The sequence below is a fragment of the Cordyceps javanica genome, chromosome 5 (assembly GCF_051103115.1).
Source record: "Cordyceps javanica chromosome 5, complete sequence".
Classification (NCBI taxonomy): Eukaryota; Fungi; Ascomycota; class Sordariomycetes; order Hypocreales; family Cordycipitaceae; genus Cordyceps; species Cordyceps javanica.
Window position 1 is genome coordinate 2717260 of NC_139299.1, and position 22085 is coordinate 2739344.

At 44.0% G+C, this 22085-nt stretch overlaps 2 protein-coding genes across 2 annotated transcripts; one reads left to right on the forward strand and one right to left on the reverse strand.

Moving 5' to 3' along the window:
* Positions 1-2781: 2781 nt before the first annotated feature.
* On the reverse strand, positions 2782-6609 carry V2A60_008047 (uncharacterized protein; the record flags this gene model as incomplete). Its single annotated transcript, XM_083259324.1, has 8 exons — positions 2782-2949; positions 3198-3288; positions 3372-3603; positions 3677-3816; positions 3887-3989; positions 4041-4658; positions 4706-4940; positions 6361-6609. The coding sequence occupies 8 exons, from the start codon at positions 6607-6609 to the stop codon at positions 2782-2784; spliced, it is 1836 nt and encodes a 611-aa protein (XP_083115450.1).
* A 3825-nt stretch (positions 6610-10434) lies between these two features.
* V2A60_008048 (uncharacterized protein) lies at positions 10435-11790 on the forward strand (the record flags this gene model as incomplete). Its single annotated transcript, XM_083259325.1, has 3 exons — positions 10435-10492; positions 11184-11458; positions 11515-11790. The coding sequence occupies 3 exons, from the start codon at positions 10435-10437 to the stop codon at positions 11788-11790; spliced, it is 609 nt and encodes a 202-aa protein (XP_083115451.1).
* Positions 11791-22085: the final 10295 nt, after the last annotated feature.

Consider the following 22085-nt stretch of genomic DNA (forward strand, 5'->3'; position numbering starts at 1 on the left):
TTTACATGGGGGCCCGTACCGACCTGTTTGGGCAGCTTTGGAAAGAGTACTCGCTTTCCGACTCCCGCTACATGACCCAAGATTCCTTTGTCGTCTGCATGGAGACCGTCACTGCTTTTCTTTGGGGCCCGCTCTCGTTCATGTGCGCCTACATGATTGTCACAGACCACATCTCACGACATTCAGTTCAGTTTACCATTAGCTTTGGCCAGCTTTACGGACTGGCTCTCTACTACGGGACGTGTGCTTTTGAAGAGTTGGTTCATGGCGTGGTCCTAAGCCACCCCGCAAGAATCTATTACTGGGCATACTATGTTACATGTAACGCGTTTTGGCTCTCCATACCCGGCTGGCTAATTATTCAGAGTTTAAGGGAAATTCAGACAGCGTCTACGCTCAAAGCGCGAGCCAAAGCAAGAATATCTATAGAGAAAGACGGCTTTGGCTAAAGATGATTAATTCTTATTGTTTGAATTGACTAGCTATAGGCAATAGACTCTTATCTGACTGGGCCTATGAATTGAAAAAGGGGAGAAACATAATATGTGGTGAGCAAGTACAGCCGCCTTTTTAGCTGCCAGTTTCTGTGAAACACGTCAATGATATTATGCGTAGTTTGTTGGCAGCAACCTTTCACACAACCATCCTATCTACCTACTGAGTTTGATATTATCTGATCCAGAATTCGGGGTTGAATCTCCCCGAGTATAAAGGCGCCTATGATGGAGGGAAACGATTAAGTGATTTGCAAAAGTTGACTTGGCAGAGCGACGGAGGTAGTGGAGGTAAAAACGCCATAGCCGCTATGTTTACCCGGAATTGCGCTGGGATCATACATAAAAGCCTTGTAAAGATGTACCGATTCCGTTCCTATTAGCAAATCCTGCTCACCATAAAACTTCAAATTGTCTCACACCGCAGGTCTGACTCGCTCATGATCCACTGCCTCATGACGTGCCCTGCTATTTGCCCTGGCAGTATGTACTCGCTCATTTCTGTGCGCTCTGAATAAATAACCCTCGACGACAAAATTTGCGACAAGGAAAAAGCTGTGAATTTTTTTTCAATTAGCCCTGGTTCGTCAGTGGGAGATGTGGGATGTGGGATGTGGACATACAAGGCCAGGAAATTAAAAGCAGAAACAGATTTCTTGAGTCCGCAGTGGCCGAAACCAGGAGGATTCACATAACACCGTTTGCCGCTCCAGTCCTGCACCGACAAAATAAAGGACGTGAGCCAAAGGTAAGATAATGCGGCGTCTAATGGCCATAGATGCCCTCCGTATCTGTCGATGCATGGGAGTATCATTCCAAATGTCCAAGCAGCAAATGTAAGTACGGCCTATTATCCGCGAAGATTAGGGTAAAACTCAACAAAATTCATCAAGGGTTAATACTTACTATAACTTCTTGATATATGACATGATTGCTATGGGCAGCACTGTACCTACTGAGAAAGTAGGACAATATTCCCATTACCACCAAGGAAGATAGCCACACCATCAGGTGGTTACCGAAGGCGAGAACTCGTACTGGTCCCTTGAGCATGATGAGACGATGATAGGAATCGTATGGTAGTATTCAATGTAGGAATGATCAAATTTCTACGCACGTCTCTTCCAAGGAAAAATATCCTAAATATGTTTAATAAGAAGAGTAGCTCCTGCGCAATCAGCCCGTTTTCTCATTTTAAACCGAGACCGGAACAACTGTGAGTCATGTTTACGACGTGGCCATGCCTATCGCTGCAGCCAAATATCGTTGGTACGTCATGTCTGCGTGGGCTTCGCGTTTGCAAAAAAATAGAGATCGAAGGGCAATGGCCCTGGAAAACAGCGCCTAAAATTGCCGTAGTTGACAGTTATTACTACTTGTGTCATAAATGCTCGGAGTTTTTCTGCCGCTAGCGGGACATGCGTGGTCCAGGTATTCAAGCGCGAGCCAGAGTCAGGTACGACAGCCAAGTACTAAGGTAGCAGCGTCATCCAAGTGTCACATCACGTCATGGTGATGAGTTTATGAGTTTGGAAACGTATTTCCAGATATATATTTACACCAAATGCAGAGTTTCGGTACATGGGAGACAAAACGCTTATCTTCATTCCGCGCTGAGAAGATGGCAGAATCACCCTCTCCTGAGCGCCAAAGCAGCAAGCAGCTTCCCAAGTCAGTTGGCTCTGGTACGGGCCTCCAAGACACAATCAACAACTCAGAAAAGTTTAAAGAGGTGAGCAATAATAGCGGAACAACATGAAGTGTAGGGAATATTAACCCGAGGTAGAGGGAATCAACCGAGCGATCGGCCCCAAATGATGAAGCCGCGAAACAGTGAATCTCTATAATCTGAAAGCTACGCACATTTCGCTAACATGGAGATGAAGGAAGAGTTCGGAATCAGCCCAAAAAGGTCAATTAGCTAGGTGGCGTCACGTAATTATATGGGCAACTTGGCTATGTGGTCTACAATCGGTGAAGGGCCGTGTTGAGCTGTGGCGATGGACGGTTCAGCGCTGTATCGATCCGCCAATGGTAAACTCTAGCAATTATAACAATAACTGACCCTCTATGAACAATTTCCTACTAGCATTACATAGCGACTAAGTTGTCGTAAACTGACCTTGGATCAGAGGCGTCGCTAGGCCAACATTAGCGAAGCAACTAAGCGCTTGCTTCTTGCATGAGGTTAGAGCTACCTAACGATCACTATATGCTTATTCACTTCTGGCGCTTTCTACCGGGTTAAATAGACTACTTCGAGTAGTTTTTTTTAAAAGTAGAGACTCTACGCGGCCTTGACCGATGAACCCGTAAAGGTTGGTATGTGAAACAGGTGATGTAATACGCGGGCACAGGCTTGCGTCATGCGCTCAACTGCTGTGCAAAAGGTGTCCAGCGTCTTACATCCTCTTCGGTCCATAAGCTCCGAGTAGATGATGGTGGCCAAAGCCTTCTGATCTCCAGCGTCACATGCGGCCCTGTTCTAAATACTAAACATGGCATGTACAGTCAAAGAAGAGAGCATCATCACCATACAGAGCTATGTGCAATTACCATCCACCTTGAAGTCCTTGCTTCACTTATGCTTGCGCGCGCTGCTGACTCGAACATGGGCACGAAACCCAGTATTCGCTCGCCCGCGTGCAATTGGCAGTAGTGCTTTATGAGCTCGCGTGTGCTATCCGCAGCATGCTTGCATACCGCGTCGGCGCGTGTGCCGTCCCTGGCAATCGGGACGCTCTCGAGGATATGCGGCGTCAAGAGGCATAGAACGCCAAAATGATGAAATGTGCTAAAGCAAGTTTCGATTGTCAGCTCCGTGAGAAACGGGGAAGCAGCATACGACCATGACTTCGCCCACAACAGGGTGCTTACTGAACAAAGAGAATGAAAGGCGTGTTGGTTTCTCCGCAGCCGCTTGTGTATCGAAAGAAGGTTTCGTACCAGCGCAGGCCTTGACTGTATACTTGGACGGCGCGGTCAAATGTTGCCTTTCGCAGACCTGACCGCGCCAGATACGTCCATTCAGCCAGCTCGAAGAGCTTGGCGGCAATCACGTGAGGATTGTCGGGCACCGAGCTGAGATCTTTGGGAGAGAAAGCACCATCTGGAGGAGTTACATGGTGAGTCGACCGGGTTGGAAGTCTGACATGTCGACATCGAAAGACGTCGCTTCTTACCTATAATGGTGTCGGACAAATTCAAATGAGACGAGACCGCGGCCGTCTCAGTGTCTCCAAGAGCGTGGAAATTATCCATGCGGACGCTTCTCGCATACGCTTTCAGTGTTATGTTATAGTCGGAAATAAGAAAGAGGACTCTAGGAATATGGGATGAGACGGTGAGAAAGTCCTGATTACTTAATGGCAAAAGCCGATGCATCGTCATACCGATTCAACGAGACGGCAGCGCAGTAGATGCTTGCTTGTGCCTCTTTGTCCGCGAGGCTACCCTCATGCAGCTCGCTCGACCGCTCAGAACGCCACAGCTCGTCTATCGCAGCGCAGAAATCAACGGCAAACTCTCTCCCTTGTTGCAACTTACCGCAGGTGAGGGCGTAGAGTGACAGGACGCCCAGCGCCTGTACTTCGGTGACGTGTCGCGGGCGGCCGGTGCTGTTATGCAGCGCAACGATGGCCTCGTAGGCAAAGGCTTGGCCCAGGCTGTCGGGGTCAGGACTGTCCGGCGCGAGGAGCGCGGTGGCGAGGCGTGGATGGTCCTTGGCCAGCACCGCGCCCATGGCAAGGAGCGCGTCGGCAAGCGCCGTGAAGGCGTGCGTGGCAAGGTCGCGCTCCAACTCACATTCGCTGACGGGGCGGAAGGAGAGGCAGCCGCGCGCGAGGATGATGCTGAGCAGCTGCAGCAGCTGGGAACGGTAGTAGCCGAGGTTGGCGCGGAACCCGGCCGCCTTGGCGGAATCGTCGGATGTAGCATGACTGGTTGAGGGGCTGTTGGTTGAAGGACCAGCCGAGGGCTGCGAGCTCAGCCCTTCCATGAGCGTCGAGGGCGGCGTGGCCGTGGCCGTGGTAGGTTGGAGAAGGCGCCACCCGGGAGGCGTCCGCAGAGATGGACAAGAAAGTATGGTCAGAGCCAGCACCCAAATCTCATGACGTAATATAACCGACAGGCAAAAGATTGTTACAGTGATGAGAAGCGCATCATCTTTGCCTGGTCTGAGACGACTCGCGGCCGGCAAGTGCGATACGAACGTCGCAACCGCGACTGGCCGTCCAGCAGTTGATTCAATGTACTGTCCAGCTGGGCCGGGGGTGTTTCTTTTGACGAAATGCTATCGAGAAGGGTTTTATCGTCAAATGACGCCGACTGCAGCCGCGCCAGCTCCTCCCGCAGGTCGGCCTTGGAGACGCGCCGCGAGAAGACATAGACGCAGTCGAGGTCCCTGTCACGGCAGGCTGCGCACGGATTTGAGCCGTCGTCATCGCACTATAAAGATCCACATAGAAAAAAGGGTCAACCAGACGAATACACGAAGAAAGAAGTAGGCACATGGGGTATAGGGATGCACGGGCAGTGTCCAAGGCGAGCTCTTCGCCGCGCGCGGGCAGGGGGGCATGAGGGGGAAGTTACCCTGCGCTTCCTGAGGCGACAGAGTTCACACGGATTCCGCGCGCGACATACTAGCGAGCCGATGTTGTGCTATCTCGGATGCACCAAGTCCTCTTAGCATCTCATTGAAGTATGGACTATATGCAAAGAGGGAATGAGAAACGAGGCAGCCTATCAATGGCGCGAGAGGGGCTCCAGACAAGGCCATGGAGATGGTGGCCAGCTTGACAAATGTCATTGGCCGCCAGGCTCCATAGCTCCAGCCGTCGAATCCGCCCGTAGTACCGGCCGCTGGGCAATAAGAGGGAAAGGATCGATGGCAAGTTTCAGAGGTTCGATGACAGGTTAGGCTGGCTCTTTGCAGTCGCTACTACACTCATCGGCCGCCCCTGCCTTGCCCATGCGGCTTCATCCGGTTCGCCGGCGTTGTTGACAGTTGTCACCGAATGTGCAACGATTTGCATCTTTTTCGCATTGGCGCAGTCATTGCTTACGCACAAGCTATCCATAAAGCGATGTCATGGCCATGTCATCCTCGCCAGCAACAACACACATGTTCCGGTGTTACTGCGACCAAGGACGCTTTTAGGGCACACTGTTGGCGATCAATGTGCCAAAAATGAGAATGAGAATGAGAATGAGAATGAGAATGAGAATGAGAATGAGAATGAGAATGAGAATGAGAATTGATGGAGGGGGAGGGGGGGGTCCAAGTCCAACGCTATTAGCAAGCTTCGCGAGACTTTGGGAAGGGAGGGCGGAAGGAGCAGCAACTGTAGGGGTGGGCTTGCTTGCTTCAAGTCACGCGACTAGGAGCCGTGGCAGCTGCGTACTGGTACAATTACCCTCCTGCTACAAGCAGGCTTATAGGTCTATAAGTGAGGTACCTTAGTACCGACTTACAGCGCTGCACTTCAGCCCTATTGGCCCTGTTAGCCTCCGTTGCTTGGCGTTCCCAAGTTCACACCTTGCTTACAATTCTTTCTTTCACTAAGCGTTCCTGCTCTTCAGTAGTGATGAAGAGGACTTTGTTAATATTCGAGTCGTCGCTCCCTTGAGCATTCTAAGCTGGATTAATCGTGGTAGGCAACGGTGTCGTAGAAGGGTGTTGAGAGTTGTATTCAGACTGACTTATTTCACCTGTCCAGGCCACCACGGTGTGTCGCAAAGGGGCCTCCATGAGCGACAAATGCGACAGGACAGGCAGTCGACATGGCCAGAACGCCAGAAACTATGACCAGTTTCCTAGAATCGTTTTTTCAAGACAGCCCAAATAAGCTCGACTGGAGCTCCTTACCCATTCCAGTCTTCCCTTTTCATACAAAATATGCGGGACAGTAAAAGTAGCGGAGATGACGTCGCCGTGGACTGATGGCTTCCATCCAGAATGGTCTTGACCTGCCGTCTCAGTGTCAGGTTTGCCGTGAAGACCCCTACTTTCCAGCTCAAAACCAGGCGTGACGGGAACATTTCGCGCATCACTGCAAGGGGTGATCTGCTCGAAATCGTGCCGTTGGGACTTGACGGTAGTTGTCTTTGCCGACATGACAAACCAAATACACTGAGGAAGGTTTTAGGCTAGAGCTGCAAGTTGAGGTGATCAGAGTTGAAGATCTATTCCAAGTCTAATTAGATAACATTTCTCGGCGCTGTATTCATGCCATCAAATGAGGTCATTGCAACGTTGTGCTATACAAGAATGAAAACTGACTTCGATCTCTCGCCGCTTTTAACCCCTTTGCTTAGGCTCTACTAAGTCGGTGGCCTAGCGAGACTCCTGGAGCAGGCATAAGCCTCACTAAGCCGCTTCCTGAGTCCTAATATAGGATGTAGGATTAGGAAAATGCAACGAACCCTGCTAGCCGGGGCGGGAGCATGGGGGCGCGCCCATCAAGGCTTTAGTCGTCATCGCACGGATATCGACCCACTTCACCAGACAGCAAAATCGGTAGTCACAGCCCCCCCTGACTTTTCTCACAAACCCGCCCTATGCACGAAGAAACCCTGCAAGCTGCAGCACCGAGGTGGGCAAACATGAAAACTTTCAATCGGTACGCTTTTCCTTAAGCTCGTCCCATTGACAGCCACTTACGGAAGTCACTACAGTGCTCTTCCAAGTTACCGTAGCAGTACCTTACATACAGCTGTCAAATGAAAACTTTGTGTCGATTTATGGAAACCGGACTGGAATGGGAAGCTGGGCCGTCAACCGATGATGTGCAAAGAATCCTGCAAAGCCTGCGCGATATGGACCAGCAATTTCGCAAGCACATACTACAGCAGCAAGAAGCAATCGTAAGCAGCGCCGTCGGAAATCAGCTCCAAAATAGAGCAGTCTATTGCCTCAAGTGTATTAATACCAAAAGACACGAATATGAGAAATACGAGTCTGCAGGCACGTCGGACAGCAAAGATGGCACGGAATACGCCTTTAAAGCCGGGAGCTACACTAGAAACTGGTTGAGAGCGGAACATTTGGTACCCGAAAGCTGATACTATTCTGACGCTTTTATATATCAAATGTTGAACATCGCAAAGCATGCGTGTTCGCATTGCTTAGTTGCCGTTGAGAGTCTCTGAGGTACACTGTGGAGGAAAGGGGTAAATGACAGGGCGACGATAATTGTGTTCAAGGCAATTCAATGGCATGCCAATCACTGCTCCATAAAATTTCGACACGATATCATGATAGTTGTTTCCATTGCCAACTGTCCAAGAAGCGGGATGATTTGTCATCGCGACCGGCGCACTCTTCTTTCCCAACGGTTCTCACATGTCAAAATATTTTGTTGTTTGGCAATAGTGCCACTGCCAATTGATACGGATAGACAATTCTGAGTCGATGGTGCCACCCATCTCGGATGGGTTGGTATCTACTTGGTTAATTATCAATGCTCACAGCCAAAATACAGTACTTTGACCTCTGGCTTGTTGCAACGATTTTCTACCTGACATGAATTTGAGCCTTTCTGAAGTGCCCTGCTATCTCTTACCTGTTTCCACATTCTCTAAGATGTTGATCTGCTAACACAAGTAGGACTCAAAGATCGGCTTTGACAAGATCTTCATACTCCAGAGCCCGTGACTTTATGTGCTGTTTGGGGGAACCGAAGAAGTACTCTATAGCATCTAGATCAGGAGATTAGAATGACTGCATTGCAACCAAAACGCTAGGCTTCGGCAAATTCTTCTTTGACCTCGAGAGAAAAAATGTGGAATCAAGCGTTGTCCGTGGAGATCACTGATCGCGGCCCAGGATGTTTACCTAGATAAGGGAACAGCCTGAGGAAAAACTTTTTAACCAGATCCAAGCCCGTGTGACCTTCGTATATTCCACAGCAGATGACGCCATCTAGTGTGTAAGCTGGCCGAAAAGAAAATCGCTTTTCATGGTGTGATGATTTCTCTAGACTGGGGTATCTCGAGGCTAGCCCGTCCACTTTCTGGTGTCTTTTACCTCGTCCGCTTGGTGACTTTTGCATCGTCTACTTGCTTTCATTTTCTTCCCTTTTCTGTACCGTGTGCTTCCAGAGGAGAGTGTCGTTAGCTTCGCGTCCATTTTAGTTCTCATTTCTTCACGACTCATTGTATCCTTTTGGCGTAAACATTTTCTGACAAACAAAGCAGAAGCGAAAAGAGTTGCATGAGAAAGTGTCTCAAAACAGTCCACAAGTGGAACGGTTCAGCTTGCACCATTATGCGTCTTTCAAGCTTTGCTCGCAGAAGCTGCACACAATTCGAACCAGCCTACTTCTTGCCGCTCCATCATCGAAAATCTGTCCATGATCCAGATGTGGGAACCATTCCACTTCCAACCCATCATCTCTACACGCTTCGTCTTTCCAAGCCGCTCTCTCTAGGGTTGTCTCTTCCGAACCCGTCAGATACGCCCGAATAGCTTTCGTGTCGGTCACTATGTCTCTACCAGCCAATGCGACGGACACTCGATGCTTGCTAAGGTCTTCCTTCCACAAGACGTTATCAACCCAGAAGAAGCGTCGGGACAACGTATGGGAGATGCCCATGTCCTTAGAACCAAAGTAAGAGAGGAGATATTCATTAGCCCGGCGTGGTTTGCGACATATCTTCAGCATCAGAAGTTAGCGAAAGTATATCAGTTTGTAGTTAGAGCAAGCATACAAAATTATACGCCACATCAGGCAGGTGGAGGAGGAAAGACACTGGGTCAACAAATAGAACCGGTCCAATCTTTTGCGCAAGCTTGGGGTTGAGGAGGAGATGCGCCGCAACCACACTCCCATAACTGCAGAAGGTCAAGGTTATTATATAGCTATATCCACGAGGATCAAAGCGCCAGGAACATGGTCACTTACGAATGCGATACCAGGACACATTTGCCCCATCCGTGTGCCTCTAATATGCTACGAATATCGTTGCATATTTCCTCTTTCGACATTGCCTCTGCCGTTATTCTAGAACTGACAGACAAAATCTCTATAGCGATGATTCCCACTTGCCCGTCAAGTGAGCTCTTAGTTCCACTGGCAGCAATGTCAGCCAGGAAATTTATGTATGGGTAAAGACCGATGCCGATGCCATGAACGAATAAAACAGGCAGTCTAGTCTTCGACATATGCGGCCGGTGCCAGTATGTGAGAGTTTCTGCAGGAGATCGATAGCTGGAAAAGTCATTGTGAGGGCGTGCGGGGAAGATAGCTAAAGAGCGCAAAACTGATGAGCGGTAGAAGTCAAAGGAGTGGTACCGCAAGTAAATCGACGTTAAAAGATCAACAATGAATACACACTGCAACGAAAACATCAGCAAACTGACTCATATACAATGCTCATGCTGTAGAAACTTACTGAATACCACGTTAAGCTTCGATGCAACATCTCAACCTTGTCGAGAGTCAGTTTGAGGCACTCTGCCCTGCCTCGTCCAGGTTCTAACTTTCTCCCCAACAACGTCTCCATCTCTCTTACGTACTCCTCCAATTCATCCTCGTCTGCCGGTTCAATTTTTCCCGTATAAAAGAAAGCCCAGCGGAAGAAATCCTTGACGTTCTCTCGCATGATTTCTGCCTCTGCAGCACCTCGAAACCATTTTCTCAGATATTGGACCGGATCAGAAATCGTTTCATGGCAGCGCTTGAAAAGCTTCCTGCGATCCTCAAGGCAAGGTAGCACGGGGTGTCTGGCGGCCTTCTGTAGGTATTCGCTGTACGGTAGGTAGACGACAAGATAAAAGCCAGCCTCGAAGGCGAGCCACACCTGAAAAGCCAATGGAACTTGGAAGGGAAGGCCAATCGACATGTTGGCCAGAGTAAAGGTGACACTGATAGGTGCGATAAGGTGCAAGAAGAATATGCATGCCCGGATGAAAATGTAATCCCATAGCGATGTTCCTATCATGGTAGATAGCAGAACTGACACGGCGCGAATGCTCGTGCTGTTGCGATCTCAAACTAGTAGGTGCAAGAATTACTTATAAAGTTCCTTTGCATTTTATTGCGCAAGGTAATGGAGTTGTCAAGATTTAAAGAAAACCACAACTTCTGCGGCGAGAGTGGTGGGCATAGTCGAATCAATATACCATGTTTGTTGAACAAACGGGAAGCCGATTCTGTTGGGGCTTTCACATGCAGTCCCATATTTGCAAAATGTACTTCGCGCCGCATATGGGATATAATTAGCATGTGAAGCACGATTTTAGAAGAAATCAAGTTTTCAAATCATTCTGATGATACTGCAATTGCGATTGGGGTGGCTCGTGATTAGTCCCGTGACTGATGCATATCATAGTTTCCGCCCTCACTTGCATCATCCAAGGGCAACGTGAAAGCAAGTGACCCGATTGGCCTCCCACTTAAAGCATCTGCAGCCGTCGCAAAAAACTCAGGGAAGAATGCCTTGTAGCCTGCAACCAAGATTGCATGATGCTTTTCGGGGCTTGGGCAAGACAGGGCATGAATGCATTTGTATTAGCAACCAGCCCGGGCTTGGAATATAACTCGAAAGCATAAAGATATGGTAAAACTGCAGCTACATAGGACCGCGAGTAGCGGTGTGGCTGGCGACTTTGTGAAAAATACTCATATCAATGCCTCGCGCCGCGAGAGCTACGGCACTACCCTATATGAAATCGGGATTTTCAATCAGTGATCCACGTGCCGAGCGACACTGGTGACGGCGAGCAGGGCACGCCGTACCTCATCGTGCCATCCTTTGCACACTTCCGGTTTCCGCACAACAAGTTGCGGCCTACGTGGACGATTTCTGGGTTGTCCCTCCCCCCGAGCGACAAGGACCCGCCGTATAAGTTCTCATTTGAGAATACGGTCCTCACGCGCGATGGCTCTTGCCGCCTGACGGCTTCCACGATTGGCGCCGAGATTGCCCGCTTCATTTCCCGCACTGAGGACGCCTGGTTCGCCGTGAATCAAATGTTCCAGTATTCGTCACAGCCGGAGGCTGTCATCACCACGCGCAGACGAGCTTCCTTGAGGCGGGTGAGCCCCGACGTGTCGTGGTGCGTGGCAAGGACGGGCTGCCAACGGCGCGCGAGGTGTCAGGACAAGACTGCCGCACCATGTTCACGCCGAGTCTGCCCAGGTCCAAGAGCCGTAGCCAGAGCCCGAAGAAACGCGTGCAGGATAACACGGCTGAGGATGAAGATGAGGATTATGGTCGCGACTATGGAGATGGAGAATCGGACTGTGTGCAGTCGAACACTTTGAGATACGCGCTGACGGGGCCCGCTTCGTGACATATTGATAAAAATTCGGCAACAAAATAAGTGAAGGCGCGAAGTATAGACACGAGAAAATATTTTTGGAAGAGTCACCGCAGTAGATGCAACCGTCAGCGCACTTCGTGGATGCCGTATGAAGAGTGTACAGGTGTTACAAGTGTGCGTTTCTCAAGCACAGTTCCCCGAGAGGTAACAGGAGGCATGAGTACGTCGACACAAAGAGTATACCGGTGAACTAAACGGGAAAAATTAGCGTGTGAAAACTAAGTGACTTGGACTTCTTACTATTGCAACCGATACCTGCGCGGCGTGCTTTATACTTACCTCTCCATGGCGAAGCCCAGTGATACCTGGGAATCGAAATTCCACAATTCAGGGACTAGGAGTGCCGAAAAAAGCTTCGGAAACACCTCGAAATACCATGCGGCTGCTCTCCCGGATCGCTACAAGCCCCTCTCCTCGTTGAGGTTCGGATGTAGAATAGTTAAAAAAAGTCTAATCGACATAATAAATGATTGCTTTGTATAATTGGTACTGGTCGATGACTTCTATTATGCGAAGGTCAACAAGCGATACTAAGAAATGGAAGGCGCTCTTAGCTGGCGACGGCATTCCCGAGACACTCGAGGCTCTGAGCATACATACTTCAGTGTTATGGCTGTTGAGGTGTTAATATTCGGGCTAGTTGGAGGGGCGTCAGAAGCCTGCAATAAAGACAGCAGGGCTCCCGCTGGTCCCCGTAGAAAGACTAGGAGACAAAAGTTGCTGGCGCGACGCGCTCGCGGTGGCAGCCGCGGGCGCACAACGCCAGCATCATCGTGATCCCGCTGACGGGTATCCATTGAGACAGACATATGCCATTGGGCGCGAAACTACTACCAGTAGGAGGATGATGACAGGAAGAGTATTTCAGGGGCATCTAGTGAGAACTTTGGAGCGACGCGCCTGGTTAGGGCCCACTCAGCGGGTACCACTATACATTTATCCGTAGAAGGCTCGATAGCACGTCCAAAAGCCTATACTAGGGCGCCGACAGATGTAATAGTCAAATCAAATCAAATCAAATCAAAAGTGTAGCAATTGCTTCGCAACCGTTTAAAGGAAGCTGAAATTTACTACTATGTACTAAATCACTAAGTCATAAAATGTGTATTAATACAGTAGCCCGGCATAGCAATTTGTTTAAGCGTTGCAATAACTTTAAGGGGCTGAATCCATTTGCAGAGCAGCATTTTGTCACTATCGTGTCTCGCGTGTTGGGGAGGGCCACCACAATACTGTCTACCTCTCAAACAAGTAGCATTTTGTGCACAAATAACTACTACAAGCCAGAAAGCGTATAATAATCGAACCCACACCAGAATTTCCTCCAAAAGAGTTCTCTACCAACATCGGTCATATATAAAATCACTCTCTTGTACTCCGTCATCTTCGGTGCCCTGCTCTACCTTCTAGCTCTACGCCATCCTATTTACCACTTCGCCTAGGCATATTGTCTATCTACGCTAGAAATTATGCTCTGGCCCTTTAGCGCAGTAGGAAGGGTAGCATCTAATTACCTCGTCTACCTAACTATAGTATATGGTGGCAAATATCTTAATTGCTAGAGTCGTAGTGATATTTTATTGCTTTTAGCGCATGTGGGGGCTACTATTTCTTATATTATAATTCCCTATCTAAGCATAGATAAGGCTATTTATCGAACTAGTACTCTCTTGGTCATTAACTTTGTCTTTTATTTCGTAGGCCTATACCTTGGCTTTATTGCTAATCTCCTTAGCTTATCGCTATAATCCTATAGGCGCCTTCACGTATTAGTAGGGAATTATGCTATAGCTCTTATAGCCTTCTATACCACTACCACTAGCATAGCTAAGGGAAGGCTTAACTTATATATACTAAAAAACGTATTTACCTTAGTAGTAGGTTACTTTACTTAAGTGCTACCTATTTCTAATAATAAAATCTATAGTTTATCCTCTATCTATATACGTAGGTAATCCCTCTAGTACTACGAAGCGTCTTTTATGAAGCTACCTTACGTATCTATTAGGTCCTTTTATTCGCTTTTACGTATAGTCTCTAGTAGTATACCTTATCTACTAATCTATTCCCGCGCTTATACCTATATATTAGCGGGGCTCTCTTCGCCATAATTTCTATTATTTGGCTCACTACTATCCTATATTAGAATAGGTTAGGGCTCTCTACGGTATAAATATTATACGGTAATAGGGTAGTTAAAGTAACTATTTAGTTATCTAGGCCACTAAAGGTAGAAGCTAGGTAGTATATAGGCCTCTAGGTTCCGTAGGCTAGCTTAGGTTCGGCCTTATAAACGTATTCATTTACTATAATATCCTAGACTAAAAAGCCGTAGAGGTATCTCGACCTCTTTATTAAACCTTACGGTAGCTTTACTAAGACTATATATGCCCTATTAGATAACTACCCCACCACACATAGAGTCATATTTAGTAGACTATATAGAAAGTAGCTATTAATATATTTATATAAGAATATTATTATGCTAGCTATTAGATTTAGTATTACTACTTACTTATTATATTTATAAAAGCTAATTCACGATTAAAATAGTTATGATACTTTAACCTATAGGATCTATCTCGTATAGTAAATAGAGAGGAGAGGTAAGGATCGCTAAGATAGATATAGTATACGCGTACTAACCTTTCTAAGACGTCGGAATCGTAGCTTAGAAATTGCTAAATAAGGCGCTTAAGGAAGACGAGCTTAATAGAGAATATATACATAGCTAACGTAGGTAGTAGCTACTATACTTACCTATTTATGTAGAATCTCTATATATTAATCTATATTAAATTAGACAATATAGATAAAATTAAATTCGGCGATAGAGCTATAGCATATTTTAGTTAAATTCCTCTTGTAGATATTGTCTCGTTAGAGCTCTAAGAGTATTACCCTAAGAGTAGGATAGTTATCTTAGGTACGTTATCTTACTACTCTATAATAAAGCTAATCCCCTTAGTAGTGTCTACAAAAGGTGTTATATAAGACGCGTTGAATAATCTATTGTGGCAGAATCGTTATAGTAATATAGATATTATGTACCCCGACTTCTAGCTATAATGTATTAACGCGGCAGGCCAGATTTTAGAACAAATTCCTTTATCTTATATTTTTTTTATATCTGGTCCTATTTCACTATTAAATATGTCCCTAGGGTCTTCGTCGTTAGGCAATATATCAAGAATCAACAGCAGATTACGTTTATGCTAAGGCACTTCCGTTCAATGCACACCAGCTTTTGGCCAATAACTAGTAGACTCATTTTTTATTAATTAGACTCATATATAGATGGCTTTCTAGATATCATAATGTACAAGCATTACTACTCATAAAACTTCTCTCGCCATGCCATAATATAAATTTTAGTTTTAAGTATCACATTATACCATCGACTATTTGCATTTGTCTACTATTTCTACGTTCCTGGTACTCCGGTATAAAGCTAGTGACTGTTCTACTCTCTCGCGGGGAATCTATATCTACTGCTATTCCACGTATTTATCAAGGTAAATAGCCCTACGATCCTTCTCTTATGCTAGGGAAGTTCTGCTAATAAAGGCTCCTATTATGGTCAGTACCATAATAAATGAGTCTTTGCACGACAGTAAGGCAACAGACTTATGTTATTAAAGCTATCTTAGAGGTTCTCTACGTCGTAGAAAGAAACTCAAAGGTTAGTAGGAAACATATAGGATTATCTAGGCTAACACTTCTAGATTCGCTTGCCTACCCATATACGAGGTATATAATAATTTCCAAGATAGCCTTCGTATACTAGTATACTACTATTAAGCTTTGAATATATTCTTAGCCCCCTAGTAAACCGTTAATAGGGAAAACGTCGTAATCTTAAGGTATATATATATAGCTTAATATTACCGAGGATATCGATTAAGATATTTAAGTAGGTAAGTTATAAATACTCTAGAGATTTCTACTTAAGATATAATAGTCTATCAACGATCTATCACAATTAAAATAAAAATACTAATATACCTATAATACTAGCTTACTTACCCTAGGATAGACACTAATTATAGGTTATTTAAGAGAGGGTTACCTATAATTTCGCATAATAACATAAGTATGAAATTAAAAGAAACGAGGTAGCTATTATCTATAGCTAAAAATAGTTAAGCGTTAATAAAATAGTTATGTTAGATTCCTCATATTACCTACACGTAACTATCTGCCTTTAGGCTAGTAAAAGTCTTAATAATTACTACTAGGTTACCTTTAATATCTGGGTTTATTTGTTTTGCCATAGTATAGTAATCGCAGTCACTAAGTTAAAGATTAAAGAGCTTCTCATAGGTTTGCCATAGCGTCTTCGGCGCTCGGGGTACTAACACCATCAAATTGGCGTCAACTTTTACGGGCTACTGTGTGGACTGCTAATAAGCCCTAATGCGCATAGGTATATCTTAAGTATTTTCGGGCCATTTCGATAAGAGGCCATTTTCAAGTGACCTACTGTTTTGGGCCTTAGTTAGACTATCTGTTCTCTTAGTAGCCTCCGCAAGACTAGCTTCCAGGTCAATCTATATAAGGGGTCTTTTGGTAAAGTAGTCACTCATATTCGCCATACATTGTATAACTAATATATATTAATAGTACTAGTACATATTTATAGTAGATAAATACTTCTTTATATCTATATAAGTATGAGAAATAGAAACCCAGGGTTGATTTTAGTCCATAAATAACAGCAGAAAAGGGTAAACCATCGGATTATGCCCTTATGGATAGCCTCAGAGGAGAGGCAGTTTCCGGCCTCTAGCTGGTTTCCGCTACATAAAGACAGGTTCTCTTACCTCCGCGCCTACATCTACTCTATGTATATGCGTACCTACTATACTCTATAAAGAATATCTAGGGGTGGATTTAAGCTATGTCTTGCCGCATAAGTGCAGAGAAAACCATTAAGTACGTTAGGCAAGTAGAGGTAGATATCTAGAGCCTCGAGTTTCCTAACTCTAAAAGCTTAAATAAAGAAAATATAGAGAGATTAGTTAGGCTATTTCGTGGCTAAGGAAGTATTAGTCTAGGAGATATATAGAATTATATACTAGCTATTATTAACGAGGCCACTCTATAGACAGCGCTAACAGTATCTAGTCTAACTAGGGACTCGCTTCTCTATGGTAGCACTAAGTACCTAAGACTACTATTCTAGCAAGGGTTTTAATTAAAATATTTACATAGAGGCGATAGAGTATAAGCTTTAAAGAAAGTTTCTAGGTTACTAAATCCACACTAGGTTATCGACCTTTTTACTATAGGTAGGTAGTAGAGGGCAAGATATAGAATATAGACTAATACTATAGTAGATATTAGTAATAAAGCTAAGAGAGACTTAATTAAAGAGTATTCTAGTAAAAAAGGGCTAGAAGATAGGGTATACTACTATAAGATTCGAGAATACTAGGGAATATTCAGAGAATAGTACCTATACCTCGAGTATTGATAGTAGGCACGTCTAGGGGTATTATCGAAATTAGAGAATAAGAAGAAATAATTAGAATAACTATAGAAGTACTTAAACTTTATAGTAGCGTTTAATATATTTTAGTATTTACTAGCTCTTTACTACGGATTATAATTAAGCGCGATTAATAAGATAATCTCTATAGGATGCTACGAGGTAAGTCTAATATATTCATATCTACTATTAGAATCTAACCTATAGGAACTTCTCTTATTTCTAAGGCATACTAAAGATTTCTAGTATTATGTTTTTGATGGAGATAAGAGTACTATAGAGAAACTTAACGAAGATACTATCCTCGCTATATAACTTAAAGTACCTAGTGCCTATAAAAAGGAAGTACGTATACTATATACCTAGGTGCACAGTAGCTATATTTTTGGAGGATTTAATGCGACAGTAAGAAATAGAATCTAGTTAAGACTCTATTCTACTACTACCAACTACTTAGCACCTTCCCTATATGCCTTCTTTAAGAATCTCAAGTATCTACAAGCTATGGCAGACTACATAAGACGCCTCGTTCCTCGAAAAGCTAATTAGTCTATATCTATAAGACGCTCTTTCGAGGAAAACTTCTTAATAGAGGATATAGATAAGAGTAAATGCATTATATAGACCTCGTGGTCTTCCTTTAGGACTACCTAGACTCCTAAAGTAGACGGTTTTAATATTACTTACTAATAACTATAGCTTTACGTACTTCGTAAGTACTAGAGTATACTAATATTACACTAATAAAAACTTATGATTATGGAGATAAGATATACTAATAAGGTAGTAGTATTTCGATTTACTTACCTAGTATAGAAGCTTAGGTTTAACATAGATAAGATTAACTCTCTCGTATAACGTAGCCTAGATGAAGCTATCGCACGTAGACTATTAATAACCACCCGAAAGGCAAATAAATTCGAGTTTGATAATATGTCTACTAGTATATAATTAGTTACGCGGATACTCTCCATAGCATAATTAATATCTACATAAACTTCTACTAAAGAAGATAATGTAGATAATATTATAGAACTACTACTATGATATAGGATATCTTACGTAGTATATTATACTTAAGATAAACCTAATATATTTCTTAATAAGTTCTATAAGTTAATAGATAAGTATAGTTTAGAGTTAACCTTATTTTTTATTTAGTACTCTATTTACTTTAGTTATTTTAGCTAGGATATTAATATTCCTATTACTAGTCTTAATACGATAGAGAGCATATATAACTTTAATTACATTAAGACACCAGGGTAGAATCTAGCGCTAGTATCTACACGAGGATAAAGACTAGCATAAATACCAGGAGGCAAAATACATAAATAAGCCTTACGAAGTAGAATCGATAAGCGAGAAGTAAGACTAGCTAAGCTCATAATAAAAGAGTAGTAACTTATAGTAAAGTCTAAGTAGCTATAAAATAAGATTACTACGCAAAATACGAGAGTGCTAATACTAAGAGATAAGGAGTAAGACTTACTAGTTAGGCTTATTAGGCTATAATAAGAAGAAGCTAAGTAAGTACTAAGGCTAAAGACCCTCTAGGTAGACAAATAAGAGAGATAAAGTAAAATGGCCTAAATAGAGTAGAGAGACGCTAATACTAGGGAAGAGATATGCCTAGATCTGCTAGGTACTAGCGAGAACTGGCAAGCTGGCGCTGCTAGCCAGGAAAGCGATATACCGTTGCCTGACCGTAATAGGTCTTCGTAGTAGGAAGGGACTTCCCAGGTAGAACAGTTATTGGTAGAAGAGGAGAGGCTGCGAGCTCTAGTGGCTGATCTTATACTATAAGCCGCCTAACTCGATGACGATAGGCAGAGCCAGGTTACGTCTATAGTAGCGGTAGAAACTCAGCATAGAGCTACTATTAAGGAGCTCGTAGCCAAAGAGTTAGCACTACAAAATAAAATTTAGCAGCTAGAGGCAATACTAGAAAGGCTCTAAGTTAGGCTAAATAAAACAGCGGAGCAAGGCCCTAGTAAGTAGTATATTTTAGTGGACGGTAGGGTTTAGCAACCGTTATCACTGTTGAGGATAGCCAGAGAGGTACCTAACGTAGCAAGGTATAATAGCGAAGAAATTAAAGAGAGTCTAGCTATAAGCGGGTATCATAATAGGCTTACTCTAGAATATATGGTGTGGCAAGCTTTACACTCAGATAATAAGGTTTCAATAGTATTAGCCATAACAAAGACAGTAAGCGTTCAACAACAATCCATAGCATCTTCTTTCGTTAGTAAGCCAGTAGATGAGGAGCCAGTAGATAAGAAGCCAGTGGATAAGGAGCCAGTAGATAAGGAGCCAGTAGATAAGTTAGAGGCTACACGGCAGGACAGCGGACAGGTAAGAAACTCGTTACATGGAACTCATGGCTTAACTAATAAGTAATAGAATTTGCCAACTAGGACAGAAAAGGTGTCCATTGTGTTCAAGTTATTACTAGACAGGGAGTAGAGGACGTAGCACGAGTTATAGGTAGACCCAGCTAAACCCTCTACGGTATAGCGGGCAACAGCAAAGTATATGCGAAATAGGCTAGGTATTTTTAGTAGTAAGAATTAAATACTTTATCTATAGAACTACTTTAGGCGAGTAATAGATAATAAGAGTAGGACTATTTATTTAATCCCATAGTGGGCTACTATAAAGGATAGAGAGGTAATAGGAGATAGACCACGAAAACAGCGACAGCAGAATTAACATTAGACTCTAGGATAGAACCCAACCTGGTATTCGTAAGCTAATATATCTTATATACTACTACGAATAGCATACGAGAACATAATATATTCTACAATAGAGCTTGGCCTAGTATTCGTGAGCTAATATGTTTTGTATTCTAGTATTTATAGTCTAGCATAAGACAAGGGCTAGAACTTATGCGCTGGCATATACCATGTACTAGCGTATGCGATGTACTAGGCTACACCGTGTACTAGGATACGCCATATACTAGGATACGCTGCGTGGTAGGATAAAGCACGTGCTGGGATACTATATGCGCTATTGCTAGTAGTTGTCCACATAGGTTACTATCCAACAGGGGTAGCAGCCATAGTAAAATGTCCAGCTAGCTATCCACGGTAGTCTAAAGCGGCTCAAGTATAAGATATTTCAGACGTCTAGAGATATTTATAGTTTTATAGAACACACAAGTCCTGACTATATTTTAGGTCGACCAAGAGTTCGACGTTAGACCTGGAAAAGGCAGTCTAAGATCGTGGGCATATCGTTGCCGCGATAACGCACGCTAACGTAAAAGAGAAAATCGCTATCATAGGTAGGACCACGTAGCGACGTGAGAGGGAGAAAGAGTGGGGCTAGAAAGCGTGATACCTATAGTAGCGCGGGTGAAGTCCACGTCTCAGTGGCTAGCTCTATGTATCTGGGAACGTTTGAAGGCTGTTCTAAAAGAAGCCGACTTTCTGAGTGTTCTGAGATTAAGAAATGTTTCTTAGAACGTTCGAAGGCTATTCTAAGAATAAGTCGAGATTTTTAAGTATTCTAATATCTAAAAATAAATCTTACAACATTCAAGGCTATTCTAAAAATAATCCTTAGAGTATTTAGAGATCTCTTATAGAAATACCTTATCTAGCCAAATACTATTAATACTATACTATAGCATTACTACAGAATTATCGAGGGCAGAAGATCGTAGTAACCTACTACGCGACAGTGGTACACAGAGCACGCAAGCCACTAAAGGGGAAAGCGACCAGCCAAGCGCCCCAACCACATCGTAGCCTCTACTACCAATAGTTACTAGCCTACATTTCTTTAGCATTAATTCTCAGTATGTTTTTTTATTAATTACGAGGGTTCTCTATCCAGGGTAGAGCATAGGAATTTTCGAGCCTCGGAATACTCTAGGTAATATTGTTTCTTTTATCATGTATATAATAGCCTAAGTATAAAGTTACCTAATATACTAAAGCTAAGGAAGAGCTCTATAGTAGGGGGTTTAGTATTAATATTCTAACGTCATAACGCGTACGAGACAGCTACGCACGACGTACACAGGCTATTACTAGCAGAGTAATAGCTCTTATGCAGGGTTTCATATAAGACTATAGTAGGCGCCTAGCCTAATACCGAATTTGTGATTCGCATATCGCACAAAGCCTATAGCTGCATATAAAGTTATATAGAGCGGCGTTATAAGCGATATACTGAACTTTTGGCGGGGTGGTGCGCTAGTATATCATAAGCTTGGCCGTGCTAAGAGGCCACCTAACTAGAGACATAATCTTATTACTTAGCGGCCAGGAGCTTTTAAAACTATCTTAATCTTCCATAGAGTCTAAGCTAATCATCCCGTTGTGTGATAGTTCCATAAGTAGTTTGCTTCCCAGAGCTCACTATATCTCCGTTAGATCTAATCCTTTCGCGGATGCTCTACTACTAAACCTGGTAGAACATTACGCACCAGTCGGTCAGCGACTATAGCGAGAAGTAGATTCTAGCATAAAGAAATGTTAATTCTAGAAGTAGAACAACATTCAGTTATTAACATTTGCCTTGGCAGGAGACGGCCAGGAGATAGTACTTCTATAGTCAGAAACTAGCAGCGACGATCCATTCACCAATATAACACGTAGCCTGGTAAGGGATAAAGCTATTTTGGATACTAATTAACGATAGTAGCCATAGTTTACCTACATATTACCATCATTATATCGAAGGCGTAATCAGGCAGTAAATAGACTTAACTAACTACTTTCTTAGATAACCTCAAATATTAGAAGGGGCTACTTAT